Source organism: Oncorhynchus mykiss, chromosome 10 (genome assembly GCF_013265735.2).
Source record: "Oncorhynchus mykiss isolate Arlee chromosome 10, USDA_OmykA_1.1, whole genome shotgun sequence".
NCBI lineage: Eukaryota > Metazoa > Chordata > Actinopteri > Salmoniformes > Salmonidae > Oncorhynchus > Oncorhynchus mykiss.
The window spans coordinates 41,952,506-41,968,798 of record NC_048574.1 but is presented as its reverse complement, the minus strand read 5'-3'; the positions used below and the strand labels follow the sequence as shown (position 1 = coordinate 41,968,798).

Sequence of the window (16,293 nt, the reverse complement as noted above, 5' to 3'; positions counted from 1 at the left end):
TACCCCTGGTTGGTACTGGTACCCCATGTGTATAGCCAAGCTATCATTGCTCATTGTGTATTTATTCCTTGTGTTACAATTATTTGTATTGTTCTTTTTTTACATTTTGCATTGCTGGGAAGGGCCCGTAAGAAAGCATTTCACTGATATTTTACACCTGTTATTTACGAAGTATGTGAAAATCAAAATTGGTGGGATCTGTTGATTGTATGATTATTTATTTTTTTGACAATTAGTATTTGGAGCTCTAGGCCCACATCTTCGGAGATTCAATTTGCCGTCTTTGAGAAACCTAAACAAGCACAAAGTTGCTGGTTGTATTTCATTAACGTTTATTTAGAAAGTGTGGATTTCAGCAAACAACGAAAGGCATGCATCTGCAGAGGACAGAAATGGGTACAAGGTAGGTGTTTAATGATTTATATTTTTGAAGTATTGACCTTGGGGTGAATCAATGTAGTCAGAGCTAGTTTCCACAAAGCCTGGTATCTGCTCTGCTCTGTTGGTGAAGTTCATATATACACCTGCACTGTAGTGGCAAGATGTTGGCTAGAGTGTACGTTCCAATACCAGAGTGGGCACACTCGCTATATAACACTAAACAATTTTTGTGAGAAAACCATCAGTAGAGTTGAAAATGTGATGCAAACCCATTTAACTTCTATTTGTTTATTCAGTACATGGGAATTTAATAGCAAAGGGTATTTTTATGTGCTCTGTCATCACGCACAGCTTTTAATAGGATTTGATGGAAACACATCTCTGGTGCATATTGTTTTTATGCAGATTTTACAATAATCGTATGACAATCTGTCACCAATTGGATGTAAACATAGCTATTGAGAGGAATAATAATGAGAGTCTTTTTTTCAAGGTACTACCTCCGTCATAGTTTGTTGGACAAAGCTTATGGTGAAATGATTGGAGTGTTTTGATATATGCCGTAGATAAGGTCTGTGGTATACGTTTTGTTCCATGAGATTATCTTCATCAGCTAACGTCACTTTGTGAATTTTTAAGCATTTATGAAATAAACAAAAAAGCACATGTTTTCATAACTCATAAAGGTTGTGTTAACTGAACTGACTGATGTCTCATAGAACAAAATGTATAAGATCTCCTAAGCCTGTGTTAACCACAGACCTTATTTCCGGCATTTAACTCAAAACCTTATTCATTCCCCATTCATTTTCCCCTAAGGAATTGCTGAACGAACTAGAGGTAACTTCTTTCAGGTTTTTAGGACTATAAGCTGGCGATCTAGATCTACATGTTGATCCTCACTTGTGTTTTGTCTTATTAGACCAATATACTGTATTGTTGAAAGACAGATTTACTAGATCTGGAGTATGGCAAGTTGAGTACAGTACTATTGCTCCTTTAATAAAGTTATTTTCAGGATGACATTTCTCTTGGGAGATTGTAGATAAATGTGTGTATTGTTTGCAACGGTCAGTTTGGGCTGCTGGAAGATATATTTGCTTGCCTTGTTCATCATTCATTTGAATTTCCTAATTCATGTTCACTGATAAAGGACATCATGCCGCTTATTTTATAGCAAGTATCACTTACTCCTGATTCGACGCACACAGATTCTCGAACCTATGACCTCTGTCTTGCTAGCACATGTAGCCGCCCTCCAAAAGGATCTTACCAGTCAGCGCTAAAAGAAAAAGCTAGCTAGGGAGTAAATTTCACACATCCCCACCCCTTACACTTACCCCAACTTTGAGCTGAGTGCAACCGAAGATCCGGGTCAAGGCACCACTGTAAAGGACATAACACTGCCTGTTTAGTGATTACCACTACCTGATTCAGCTCACACCGAGGCTTGAACCCAGGACCTCTGCCTTGGTAGCACACATGACCACCCTCCTGAAGTGCTTTACCAATTGGCAACACACGAGCAAGCTAGCTATTTGGTGGTGCAAGTGGGGATGTTTCAGGCTGAGGAGTGTGCTGCAATAGCATCAATAACACAGGCAGGCCTACTCAATAATAATAATAATTTTATTTAAAAATGTCTAAATATTTCAATACAAACATTTTTTTTTACAAATGTAAAATACTCTTGTCTACACACATTCATCAGCATTCCGCCAAGGTTATCCTACTACTTTACAGGCAGAATGATTTAATGTGTAATATATATATATATATATATATATATATATATATATATATATATATATATATATATATTTGAATATAGAGGAACACAACTACAGCGAGCCTACACTACATCTCAAAGTGGAGTGCAATCCCAGAATTTAACAACACACTATGAATCTAAGTTTGAAGGTTTTATACAAAGTTCTTATACAGAGAACACCCCTCAATTCCCATCAGGGTTTCTTGGCATTCTTGCTAAGCTTGTCACCAAGCTGTTGGATCAAGTCAGCTAGTTCCTCTGTGGCCTGAGACTTCTCCTCCAGGAGCTCATATCGCAGGCTGGAGATGTCCTGCTTGATCTCCTTCAGCTCACCTGCAAGGCATGCACCACAGGTTATTGATCGCTCAATCCACTACAACTCCATGTCACAGCCTTGCAGCTGTAAGAATGATGAGTATTCCACAACAGCTTTGAGATCTTACATAAATGGATAGGAATCATTCTCACCTTCGTTGATTTCGTCATTTTCACTGTCAACCTGAGCCTTTAGCACATATCTCTTAATGAGCCTCTTCATCAGTTTCTTTCAAGAAAATAGGGAGAATCGGAACTTCAGAACAGTTCAGAATGTAGCATGTCTGAATATCGTCTGATCTTGCTAATTAATCAAATTGACCTGTATGAAGGAAGTACCTGGTATCGAGTAGGATGTTTGATGGGTTTTCTAATGGTGAAGTCATCCTGCCCTGGTGTCCTGGTTTGAGGTCTGTACTGATTAAGCTGAAATGGAACAGAAACCACATACCCATTAAAATTTCATTAATTAAAGAGGAAGATATATAACTGGCTACAGCCTCTCCCTAAAAGCCAACTTCTGACCTTAAATCGCAAATTGATCATGGCTGTCTCACGCTGGTTGTCATGGTGATGAGCTTTGGCCTTGCACAGCCTCACCAGACAAGCCCTTGTGCGCAGAGCTAGGTAGTAGAAAGACTTGGGGCTGGGAACCAGGTTAAATGGTGGGGGCAAAGTACGCCCCTCGTCAAAGTAGGATAGCCAGAGTTTAGCACGGGCAAACTTCCACTCCACATCAGCATCCTCCTGTTGAGATTGAGACAAGCCATGATATAAATGGAGGGTAGTAATAGGTGAGGGGCAATGACTCAGTTTGGAGCACAATCATACAATTAATCTAATATGGTCTGATTATTTTATCATAACTGCTCACAACAGTGTACTCACAAAATGGTACATGAATACAACATGAACATAACAGTATAACAACTCACCCATACTGTAAATTGACATAATTCCACTCTGACCTCAAATCATTGATTATTGACAATATATCTCCTGTGAATTCCCTAGTGGTGTTTAGGCCTATTGGTTCCTAGTCTCACCTCAATCTCTTGATAGGAGTGATTGATCATTGCAATCAGCATGTTGAGCAGTACGATTACCATGGTTACATTGTAGACGCCAAAGAGAACATAACCAATGTTCTCTATGAACTTATGGTCATACTTCAAGACCACAGAGATAACCTCGGACAAGCCGAAGATGGACCAAAATAGAGTCTTAAAGCTCTCCTCCACCCTGTGAACACACATAATCAAACAAAACACACACGCGTGCAAACGCACACACACGGACATTAATAAATAACACACAAATGAATACATAGACATACATACATACATCTCGCCTTAAAGCACTTAATTTACAGGAACAGGCAGGAGGGCACTTACGTGGTGAAGGCGGGGTTGTACTTGGCACCAAGGTAATAGGAATATAGATTGAACATGCCAATCATGAAAGCTAGGAAGACCATTATGAAGATGACCATGAACTTGAAGATGTCCTTGACCGTCCGGCCGAGGGAGATTTGAAGTGGGCCGAAGCTCTCATTGGCAGGCAAGATGTAGGCAATGCGGGAGAAACTGAGCACCACCGCAATGGAGTACAAACCCTCGGAGATCAGCTGAGGGTCGGAGGGTAACCACCTGTTCCTGGCTGAGAGAGAGAGGTTGCTGTTAAATGTCACTTTGTGACCTGGGGACTGACTCAGGTTCTATGACATTTTGATAAAAAATGTGCTATTCACATGGAATTGCTCATTAGGTGGTACTTCACATGGGAGACTCTAGAAACATCTGTGCAAACACCTTTTTATCTTGGCGCTATAAAAGGTTCTACCTGCAGTCTGATCACACAACACTGCGTATGTCAATCAGAAATATTTGTATGCAAGGTGATATATTTATTTAGGCATGAAAGAGGAAGACATCACAAAACAGTTCTGAGATCTGGGACTTGAAAAATACTCATTTCAAAACTCCATATTTTGCAGATAGAACCTCATAGTACCAAGTCCTTGATTTTTCATATCATAGGTTGCAGTCCTTTTTTTACATGACTTTTTTTAATCACCGCTTTTTCAAAAGAATGGCCAGAGATGAAGCATTGTTATTATCATTCTCTAAGTGTCACTGACCATGGGTGTAGTATGCTACATTTGGTGGCAGTGAGGCGTTGCTCAGGTCTATGTTGGGCATGTTGGGCACATACATGTCCACATACAGCTGGGCCTCAGAGGCCCTCAGGAAGGCCATGAGCCGAGCTGTGAAGGATGCCACGAAGATGGACAGCATGCCAAAGTCTAGCACGTTCCACAGGTGCATGATGTACTCCCTAGGCCCATCAGCCCAGATCTCCTTACACTCCGACCAGATCATCCCTAATGAAGAGAGTGCTTTTCAGTAGGTGCAAAAGCTCTCTGTTTTGAGCATACGAGTGGTATGATTTGAATACTTTAAGATTTTATTCATGGTGAAGAGACAGGTACAAAGACATATGAATAGACTAGATAATAAAGTCTCTCCCACAAAAGCAGCTGTTTGAAAACCAGAATAAATTACCAAGCACCCAATTCATGATGAGCATCTCAGTCCAGGAGAACTGACTGGTTTTGACCCTGAACACCTGATGAGGGTGGTCTGTTATTGTCTCATTGGGAAGGTTCTTGACCCCTTCGAAGCGGTCCGAGGCATTGATTACCAGTAGTCCAAGGAAGATCGTGAATGACACAGCATGGGCCACAAACTTCATGAAGGGACTGCGGAGAATCTGACCCAACTGATATAGAGGAAATCAACCGCATAAATGGCAACCATCAACCTCATGATATAAACATATCACTATTTTTAATAACACAATAGATAATGAGTGATTCTAATAACACAATAGAAAGGGGATTGTGTGTACCTTACTACAGGGCATGACCCAGTATGCGATGGCGAGGAAAGGAAGGCCGATCGCCACTCCCAGGACTGTCCAGCATTTGACCCCAACAGACTGCTGCCTAAGTCCAGCTAGGTTCTCATACCACAGGGTCAGAAGCTGCTGCTGGCAGTTAGGATGGGCCACAAACTACAGAGACATGATGAAAAATAACTATGACATACTACAACATTGATAACCATAGCCCAAGGGTGACTGCTTGCATATTATTGTGTTGTAGAATCCATTGTTGGATGTGAAACAGCTGTAAAACACGTATTTCATTTATATCCCATTCCAGATTGCCTCTTAAATAAACCCTTTATAGGGGACGTGAAGATTGGGAGAATATAATCAAATGTGTCTTTCTCATTGTGCTCGAGACTGATTGCAATTCAAATTTAAGACCATTAAATCACGCTAGACACAATAACAGAGATGTACAAAGACAAACACCAGAGTTAGGAAACATTTAAAATAGCATGTTTGATTTCAGATTAAGGTTGAGTGGTTCAGCTAACCTTTTTGACCTCGTACTTAATGGCCAGTTTGACCCGGATGAGGCAGGGTCGACTGTGATCACTGGGCAGAGCTTGGTCCACATCCCCATTCAAAATGGCCTCCACCTCCTCCGTGTCTCTGCATAAGTCAAGCACTCCCACCACAAAGTCTTTACACTGCATGGACAGCTTCCTGTAGTCATTCTACACAGAGAGTAGAAAGCGAGAGAGAGAGAGAGAGAGAGAGAGAGAGAGAGAGAGAGAAAGGGAGAAGGATAGGGAGAGAAAGAAAAGGAGAGGAAAAGAGATGTGAGAATTATTTAAAATGAGGCAAACCCCAGGGGTCACACCTTTTGGTGAATTGTTAATGTCAGTCTCTCACTTTTTGCTCTACATGTAAAATATTCCAATAGAAACCTGGAAAACCACAGACCTTTTCTGCACTGACAAATACTGTGTATATTTTCTTATCTCATTCAGGCAGGGTGTGTGGGTGTGAGTTTGCATGCCACTGTTTGTGTTGGTCACACATGGTTCTTTATAATGTGCATAAACTGTGTATGCATGCATTTGTACGTCTTTCTGTGGGTGTTCCTCAGACAGAGGAGATACAGTGTGTGTCCTTGTGTGTGTGTCTGTCTTTATACCTATCTATGTTAAACCTCCAACCAAACTCTTTGGAGAGGTCTGTAATCAGTATAAATTAACGTTGCGATAATTTCTAACCGGTCAATGACCGATTTGAGATTGGGACCAATCTTAATTTTCTCACAGCGGGTTCCAATAATATTAGAGTGTGTCATTTGTTGAAGTATGCTGTACATGGACTAACTGATTTGATCTCTTCCCAATTAATCATTTCTGTGAGTAATCAAAAGACAAAAGTCAGCTCTAGGGCTTTCACAAAAATATCTGCACAAAGCTTTTAAATATTACAAAATGAGTAAGAGGGGGGAGAGCATGTGTGAGAGAAAGCAAGCCAATACATTACATAGGTGAAAAGTAAACCCTTTCCTTCACCCTCAAGCTTGGTCTTTGTGTTTTTCTCACCTTGAACTCAGTCTCGATGTTGGCGAGGCGAGCCAGCTCGTTGCTGAGCTCCAGAGCTGTGAATACAGGGTCCTCACTAGACAGGGAGAGGTAGGCAGCGCTGGCTAACCCTTTATAGGCATTCATCCTGGAGCGGGAGTGGCTGAACGAGTCACGGCATTGCTTGTCATGACACTCATTACATTTACAAAAGTAGTCATGGGGCTTCTCGATGCGTGCTCCCTTCATCAACAGAGTGTGCACTATCTCATACTCCTGGCAGTGTGCAGCCAAGATGACCGGGGTCACGTCATGGGAAAAACGTGTACCGTCTTCATCGTAAGCATAAAAGTCATCATCTCTTAGCTCCTGCTCCAGGGGGCTTAGGGTTAGGCGCAGCCCACCTCCGAATGCAGGGTGGGCCAGGATAGCCTCTACGATGCGCACATATCCCTTACTGATGGCAAAGAGTAGACCATCCCCCACACGCGCCAGCCCCTCCTTCTTCAGCAGCAGCTCTGTCACCTCCAAGTGCTCATTACCCACAGCCAACTGCAGCGCATTCTGGCCCATGTAGTCCACACAGTTGACGTTGAGGGTCTTGGACTCTTCCAGCATCTTACGAACCACTGGGATGTTCCCGTACTCAGCAGCATCTAGGAAGCGCTCCTCCTCTGAAGTGAGACTGGTGCCACGCTCACTGAACATGTAAGCAGGCCCACGGATAGCCTGCCGACGGCCCTTCTCTCGCACAGTCGTTTTTCTACGGTGCATGTTCTCAACTCTGGATGGAGAAAGGCGGTGACAAAAAACACTATTCAGACTACAAGGAAGTTGACAGGAACTGAAGAGAAGAGTAAGCTGAAGAAAACAACATTCAGTGCAGATGTTTATTTAGACTTTTCCAAATGATAGAGTCGGGAGTGCTTTAGTACTTTTTTGTTAACTACAATGGCATGAGTATGTAATTTCAGCATGTATGATACACAACATTCTTAGTCTTCCCAGATTTTTTTACTAAGCCATTGGATGACAGGTGTTTGTCTCTATGGAGATGGGTGTGATCTGTTGAATTCTGATGGCTTTGTTTGACAGCCAGAGGTTTGCTGTGTGTGGGCCTACAGTACTAGCTAAGCAAGACATATACTTAAGTTACTGATGATGACTTCTGTCTCAATCCAGTCCTATAGGGTTTGTATGCCCAGTTAAATAAATGCAGGCTCAAGATGTTCTTCGAGTAGCCTACACTCAGAAATCTGAAGAATCTGTTTCAGTCCAATGACAGTTACTGCAGCTACTTGGTATATGAAGCAGAAGGATGGGCCTGGGGAAATGTTACCACTCTAAAATTCGTATAGGGTGCTATGGATGCAAGGTCCATGAGCTCAACAGGATACAGTAGTTTTACACATTTGGTTATATTATGTTTGTTTACAAATACACAAAATGGGAGTGGTAGACATAATAGGAATATCATATCATAGCAGGGCTACCCATAAATAATGTAGTATCTCATAAATAATGTAGTAAGACAGATGTAGGAAGACAGTTGTACTAACCTTAAGACGGATTTATAAATTATTTTTCAGGAATCTATGGCTATACCATGGTCAACCCACACAGACAGTGTGGTGAAGAAGGTACAACAGCACCTCTTCAACCTCAGGAGGCTGAAGAAGTTAAATTTAGCACCTAAGACCCTGACAAACGTTTACAGATGCACCAATGAGAGCATCCTGTCGGGCTGGTATGGCAACTGCACCAACCGCAACCGCAGGGCTCTCCAGAGGGTGGTGAGGTCTGCCCAATGCATCACGGGGGCATACTGCCTACCCTGCAGGACATCTACAGCACCCGGTGTTACAGGAAGGCCAAGAATATCATCTAGGACCTCAGCCACCCTGTCACGCCCTGACCTTAGTTATCTTTTTTTTTTTTAATAGGTCAGGGTGTGACGAGGGTGGTATGTGTGTTTTGGTCTTGTCTAGGGTTTTTTGTACATCTATGGGGTTTTGGTTTGTCTAGGTAAATGTAGGTCTATGGTGGCCTGAATTGGTTCCCAATCAGAGGCAGCTGTTTATCCTTGTCTCTGATTGGGGATCCTATTTAGGTTGCCATTTTCCATTTTGGTTTTGTGGGTTATTGTCTATGTGTTGTTGCGTGTCAGCACTCGTGTTTATAGCGGCACGTTCGTTTTGTTATTTTGTTTAAGTGTTCTTTGTTTTAATAAAAGAAGAATGTATTCATCTCACGCTGCGCTTTGGTCTCATCGTTATGACGAACGTGACAGAATAACCCACCAAACAAGGACCAAGCAGCGTGAAAAGGAGGAACAGCGCTTAATGGGGAGATGGACCTGGGAGGAGATATTAGATGGAGCAGGACCCTGGACACAGCCAGGGGAGTATTGCCATCCTAAGGAGGAGTTAGAGGCAGCGAAAGGGTAATGGCGATACTATGAGGAGAAATACAGGAGAATAGAGGAACTGCGAAGATATGAAGGTACACGGCTAGCACGGAAGCACGAGAGGCAGCCCCAAGTTTTTTTTGGGGGGGGGGGGGATGGAACGCGAGGGAGATTGGCTGAGTCAGGTAGGAGACCTGAGCCAACTCCTAGTGCTTACCGTGGGGAGTGGGTAACTGGTCAGGTACCGTGTTATGCAGAGATGCGCAAGGTGTCTCCAGTGCTCTATTCTAGCCCGGTGCGCTCTATTCCAGCTCCTCGCATTTTCCGGGCTAGAATGGGCATCCAGCCAGGACGTATTGAGCCAGCTCTATGTTCTGGATCTCCAATGCGTCTCCACGGTCCAGTGTATCCTGTGCTTCCTCCCCGCACTCGCCCTGAGGTGCGTGTCCCCAGCCCGGTACCACCAGTGCCGGCACCACGCACCAGGCCTCCAGTGCGCCTCCAGAGTCCAGTACGCCCTGTTCCTGCTCCTCGCACTCGCCCTGAAGTGTGTGTCCCCATCCCGGTACCACCAGTGCCGGCACCACGCACCAGGCCTACAGTGCGCCTCGGCAGTCCAGTACGCCCTGTTTCTGCTCTTCGCACTGAGGTGCGTGTCCCCAGCCCGGTACCACCAGTGCCGGCACCACGCACCAGGCCTACAGTGCGCCTCGGCAGTCCAGAGCGTCCGGCGACAGTACCCAGTCCAGGGCATCCGGAACCGCAAACGACGGGCCACAGTCCGGAACCGCAAACGATGGGTCACAGCCCGGGGTCTCCAACGAAACGACGGGCCTCCAGGTGACGGGCCACAGTCTACAGCATCCGGCGATGATCCACGCATTGAGGGTCCCCAGCCCGGGGCCTACGGCGAGGATCCGCAGTCTAGAGCCTCCGACGATGATCCACGGGTCAGTGCTAAAAGAGCGGACTCCGTGTAAAGGTGGGCGGCGTCCAGAACCAGAGCCGCCACCGAGGTTAGATGCCCACCCAGACCCTCCCATATAGGTTTAGGTTTGCGGCCAGGAGTCCACACCTTTGCAGGGGGGGGGGGGGGAATCTTTGTTTTCTTTATTATTTTGGTTAGGTCAGGGTGTGACGAGGGTGGTATGTGTGTTTTGGTCTTGTCTAAGGTTTTTTGATGTTTACATATTGTTTTACCCACTTCATATGTATATTCTGTATTCCAGTCAAGGCCTATCCTATTTAACTATTGCTGTACATATACTATTCTTCAGATATACTGCACATTCTATCCATATTGTCTATACATCCCATCACACACACACACACACACACACACACTCCTGACTCTGACATTGCTCATCCTAATATTTCTTAATTCCATTATTTTACTTTTGAGATTGGTGTGTATTGTTGGGTTCATGTTGCACATTATAAAAGGCAAGCTTGTTCCTTTGATTTGACCTGTAGCAAAAATCTACGTGACTTCTCCACTGAGCCAACCTGGAGTACAGGGGTAGCTACACCATTTTTCCCATTATCACCTGTGCATTTATACCTGTGTTCTCTGTTTTGTCTGTTCGTCTTTTCTCGTCAAGCCTACCAGCGTGTTTTCCTATACTCCTTTTCGCTTTAGTCCCTGTTTTCTAGTTCTTCCGGTTTTGACCATTCTGTCTGCTCTGACCCCGAGTCTGCCTGCTGTTCTGCACCTTACTGGATTACCGACCTCTGTCTGCCCTTGACCTGTCGTTTGTCTACCCCCTGCATTGTAAATAAACTTCTATGATTCAAATGATCTGCATCTGGGTCTTATCCTGAGGTCTGATAGTTACACAGTAGGTAGTGTAAAGCAGAGCACAGAATTTTCGACCAACCTTTACTTGGTCATACTTCCTAAATTCTGACTTGGAAGACAACCATCTTCTAAACTTCAATGTCTAGTTCCAAGGGGTTCATTTGAATTTAGAAAATGCTCCGTTATTAAATCAATGTTTTACTCCATGAAGTAATACAACGGGTACAAATCTTCTCATTGATCGAGACGAGTGTCACCATGTAATTCGGCACTTTGTGGTGAACACCCACCTTTCTCAATCAATGAGAGAAGATTTGAAATAGACAAGATGGCGGCTCTATGCCTGTCAATGCCCTTGTCTATTTCAAACTCAAGTGTTTAAAATTCCAAAAACGAGCGACAATGAATAATGTCGTTTCTTGGAATAGCCCTGTCTGGCTTAAAATATTTCTCAATACACCATTTAAGGTGTTTTACGGAGTTGACATAAATCCAGTTATTAAGTTACATTTCAAGAAACTTAAAATAATTAGGAGGTTGTTCCTTTAGATCTGATAGCTGATACTTTGGTCTTTGAAAATATATATTTTAAATGTTGTCAATATTAAGAAAATGTGTACTAAAAAGAGTTGAGATTTTCCCCATCTTTCAAGAATCCCTGACACTGGGTAAGTCGACTACTTCTTTTGGACAAACTGTGTTTTCAATAATGTTATGTTTCCATTAATTCTGATTATTTCCAGGGATACACAACATCCTGAAATATATGTAGATATGTTTGTTAGAAAAAAATAGTATACTTCCCTTGATGCTGTGGTGTAGTGGAGGGTATACGCAGGTATACCCACTTATTGTATGTGGGCATACTCGTTTCTTAATAATCCCCATGGATGCATATCAAAGTAGTGTAGTGGAGGTATACGCCAAATCAATTAATAAGGCTGATGGAATAGATCCGAATATTTAGGTTAAAATGTTGATAAACTATTATATCATCACATTTTAGGCGCAGCAATGGAGGTAGGCCTATGTACGATTGTTCCAAAATGCAATTTGCGGGAAAAACAGTTCTAAAATGAGCACTGCACAAAGCGGTTTCAAGGACAGAGATTGAAATATCAGTTAGACATTTTGAAAGAGGGAAGATCTAAAGATGCAACCACTATCATGAGTTGCTAATATGACTATGAAATGACAACGAAAGAAAGTTGAAAGAAAACCAACAGAACAGGAGAATGTATAAGAATTCTATGTGAACGTATGAGGAAGTCTTTATAAAAATAATTGCCGACACGTTTCTATGGTGGGATTTTGGCTATAGGTAACTTTGAAGCAAGATAAGACATGCCTCATAATATGAAGTAAAACGTCCAGGTTTCAAACAATTAACGGACAGGAAAAATATAGCCATACTAATGATACTCTATGCCTACCAGGCAGAATGATATCATGAATATTTGCGTTAATCCATTGGCCAGCTGCTTTGCAAACTCCATCTCCTGTACTACAGAAACACTGCTAACTGACAACAGTGCTAGGTGCCTGTGCACTTGAATTGAAGGTTAACTACACTGAAAAATCAAAATGTCATAGAATTTTTCCAGACATCAAGAGTGATCTTCTGAGGAAGCATTGTGGTTTAAGCATTGTTTTGGAAAAATGCATTTAAAAAAAAAGTGTGACATTAAAATAATTGGGATCGTTGTACCATCCACGGGACAGTTGAGCTAACGTATGCTAATGCGATTAGCATGAGTTTGTAAGTAACAAGATAATTTCCCAGGACATAGACATATCTGATATTGTCAGAAAGTTTAAATTCTTGTTAATCTAACTGAACTGTACAATTTACAGTAGCTATTACAGTGAAATAATACCATGCTATTGTTTGAGGATAGTGCACAATTTTGAACATAAAGCTATTAATAAAACAAATTAGGCACATTTGGGAAGTCTTTATACACAATTTTGAACAGAAATGCAATGGTTCATTGCATCAGTCTAAAACGTTGCACAAATTGCTGCAATCTCGTGGCCAAAGTCTAAATTCCACCTGGGCTTGAATAATACATTATGGCCTTTCTCTTACATTTCAAAGATGATGGTTAAAAACAAAACGAACGTTTTTTTTTCTTTGTATTATCTTTTATCATATCTAGTGTGTTATATTCTCCTACATTCTTTTCACATTTCCACAAACTGTTTCCTTTCAAATGGTATCAAGAAAATGCACATCCTTGCTTCAGGGCCTGAGCTACAGCTAGTTAGATTTGGGTATGTCATTTTAGGAGAAAATTGAAAGAAAACGGGGCGGATCCTTAAGAGGTTTGAGCAAAAACCTGAATAATAAAGAAAAATCTGAAATTTTTGAATTTCTGACAGGTGACAGACTCATTTATCATTCAGTAGTAGACCTACTATTAGCCTACTTGCACAGTACAGCTTGGGTTGGCCTGACTATGAACGACAAATATGGGAATTATAATTTTAGGTAATTCAGAGTGTATGTCACTGTTTGTCATATCATTTTTCACACAGGGCGTATTTCCTTCGCTGAGCGGACCGTTTGGGACATTTTCGGCTAAATTAGAGTATACCCACTTCACCAGGCACCACTGCACCACTGCCTTGATGTAGTGATGTTGAATGTAAAAACTGGCTCAACCTACCCCACTCTCGGTAATATGATAACATGTCCTTATTATATTATTATGGTGGTTATTTACGGTATCGCCCAACAAGTGTCGCACTTACGTTTTCTGAGGTGAGTTGCTGTGATCGTACTCAGAATGATCCCACTGGCTGTTGAAATCGTGCAGCCCGACATCTGAATTCCAAGGGATTTCTTTTACTTGAGACTGATATGCACCGTTGTGGTCCTCATATGTATTCATCGAGACGATTTGTTGGTCGTGATGGTTGGCGTCACTGTACACCGTGTTATCATACCACTCTCCTCTCGGATTCTGTCGTCGTCTGTACAAAGCATCTGGCAGAGTCATACATCGGGTTAAAATTGGGGGATTAAAAAACTGGGTGTCATCGACGACAGTGGATGGTAATGGTTGAGGATCAACCTCCCACTGCTCAGATGCGCTCTCATGACAGTCTCTATTAGGTGGGGAGGAAAGCACTGCTGCCCTCATCACGAGTGTATGGCTCCAGGTGTCTTTACCTCTCGTCCAGTTCCAACAGTCTTCTAGTGGTTCTGAATAGAAAGATTGACCAAATAGTTACCCATAAAACACTTTTGAGCAGTCGCAATAAATTGACAGAGAAAATCTCTCTCTCTCTCGTTCTCTCTCTGCAATTGATATACGCCTAAATATGGAGTAGGCTGTAATCCAATTCAATTGGGACCTTTTTGTCTGTCAGCCAGTGTTAGCCTAATCAAAACGGGTTTTCAGTTTTCAACTCTTCTCTGTAAGGCTTGACATGAACTCAACTCCTGTGTGATCTGTAGTGGAGTAGGTACCATATATAACATGTCAGGTGCACTAATTGCCGCCTGTGAACTGCCAAATCTTCTCTGATGAATTGGGGCTGTCTATTAAATCCCAACATCCTGTTGTGGGGCTTTGATCCACTTCAAAGGCGCAAACAGGGCTGTTTTGTAGTACAGCAGGTTGCACATTATGCTAATCTAATGTGACTGCACACCATCCAAGCTAAAACAATTTAGTCTTTGCCAGAAAACATAACTAATTTGGCCCTCAGCTTCCTCCTTTCTGCGTTGAGGATTGAAAGATATTTTGTGGCTGAAGGTTTTATTTTAAGGATTTTTTAACTTGAATGATGTGTGGTTGGGCCCTGATTTTGTGAGAATTCATAACAAATCATAATGTGTATGCAATCTTGCTCGCACCCATTAATCTAATTATCTTCAGCGGATTAGATTAGAATACAAAAGATGTGCCTATATGGGTTGTATATGCAGCTGTAATGAATAAAAAGCATTTAAGATGTCAAAGAAAAGATAAAGTACAGAATGTGCTGGGAAAAAACCTGATCAACAGCAGAGTCCAGGTTATTATGGGACCCTCTGGTTTAGCCTAATCAATGGCCTTGCATGACCAATTAGATGTCAGGATTAATGGCTTCGATTACTGGAGGAACACCTCTGTCACAGACAGTGCTGCTCCAGGAAATCAATTTCCACAAAATTAGAGTGAAAATTATGTTTTAACGAGACAAAGAGTATCATAACATAAATGAAGGCTACTTAACATACTGAATATTAGATCTCTGGGCCATATGAAAATGTATAATGTGTAGTGGTGGTATAGGTAGGGTTGTAAAGGGAACCCGTAAACTGCCAGAATTTTGGTAACTTTCAAGGATTTTATGTAAATTTATCACAAGACATCAAATCGTATTAGTCACATGCTCCACATACAACAGTGAAATGCTTACTTACCAGCCCTTAACGACAATGCAGTTCATGAGAGTTAAGAAAATATTTACTAAATAAACGAAAGTAAATATAGTAAAATAAAAACAACAATGAGGCTATATACAGGGGGTACCGGCACCGAGTCAATGTGCGGTGGTACAGGTTAGTCAAGTTATTTTGTACATGTAGGTAGGGTGGCCCTTTCGGGTACTTCAGATTATCACAGGTGTCTGTAATTATCTCTAGTCCTTTGTGTGGCCTTGTCAAATGTATGAAATAAATTAAATAAGATGATTTTAAAATATAAAATAGAATGACGAAGCTGTAAAACATCTTAAATATCATTAGTGTTTTATATGAGAGTTTAAGCATGAAATATAATTTATATATTTTTTATATGCTTATTTATTTGACTGTCAATATTATTATATATATTTTTTTATGTCTTTGTTCTCAGTATTTTGGTGCCAAACCTGTGGCGGTTGTGAAAAAAGTAAATAGTTGGAAGAGTTGCAGACTTAATTGAAAATAATGCCATTGTTGATTAGAATATGTTTTCATTAATTAGGCAGTTCTCTTCAACCATATGATCTAAAATGGACACAGATAACAAACAAATATGAATACTTTTAAAAATAAACAATTCAAATATAAAATTACCATAGATTGCCATTAACTGTTAATTATCAAAATTACAGAATATTCTGCTAACTTTGTTACATTACCGGTAGCTTTGCAACCCGAGGTATAGACCTACATGCTGTAAACATGGAT

At 41.7% G+C, this 16,293-nt stretch overlaps 1 protein-coding gene across 1 annotated transcript; it reads right to left on the bottom strand.

Moving 5' to 3' along the window:
* Positions 1 to 1,998: 1,998 nt before the first annotated feature.
* Positions 1,999 to 14,592, bottom strand: LOC110533893 (short transient receptor potential channel 7). The gene is made up of 12 exons (XM_021618482.2): positions 13,881 to 14,592; positions 6,943 to 7,705; positions 5,914 to 6,096; positions 5,378 to 5,542; positions 5,032 to 5,248; positions 4,608 to 4,850; positions 3,862 to 4,126; positions 3,514 to 3,709; positions 2,993 to 3,214; positions 2,807 to 2,893; positions 2,621 to 2,696; positions 1,999 to 2,485 (listed from the first exon to the last, which is right to left on the bottom strand). Exons 1-12 carry the CDS (start codon positions 14,270 to 14,272, stop codon positions 2,346 to 2,348), a joined length of 2,949 nt encoding a protein of 982 aa, XP_021474157.1. The 5' UTR covers positions 14,273 to 14,592; the 3' UTR covers positions 1,999 to 2,345.
* Between the last annotated feature and the right edge of the window lie 1,701 nt (positions 14,593 to 16,293).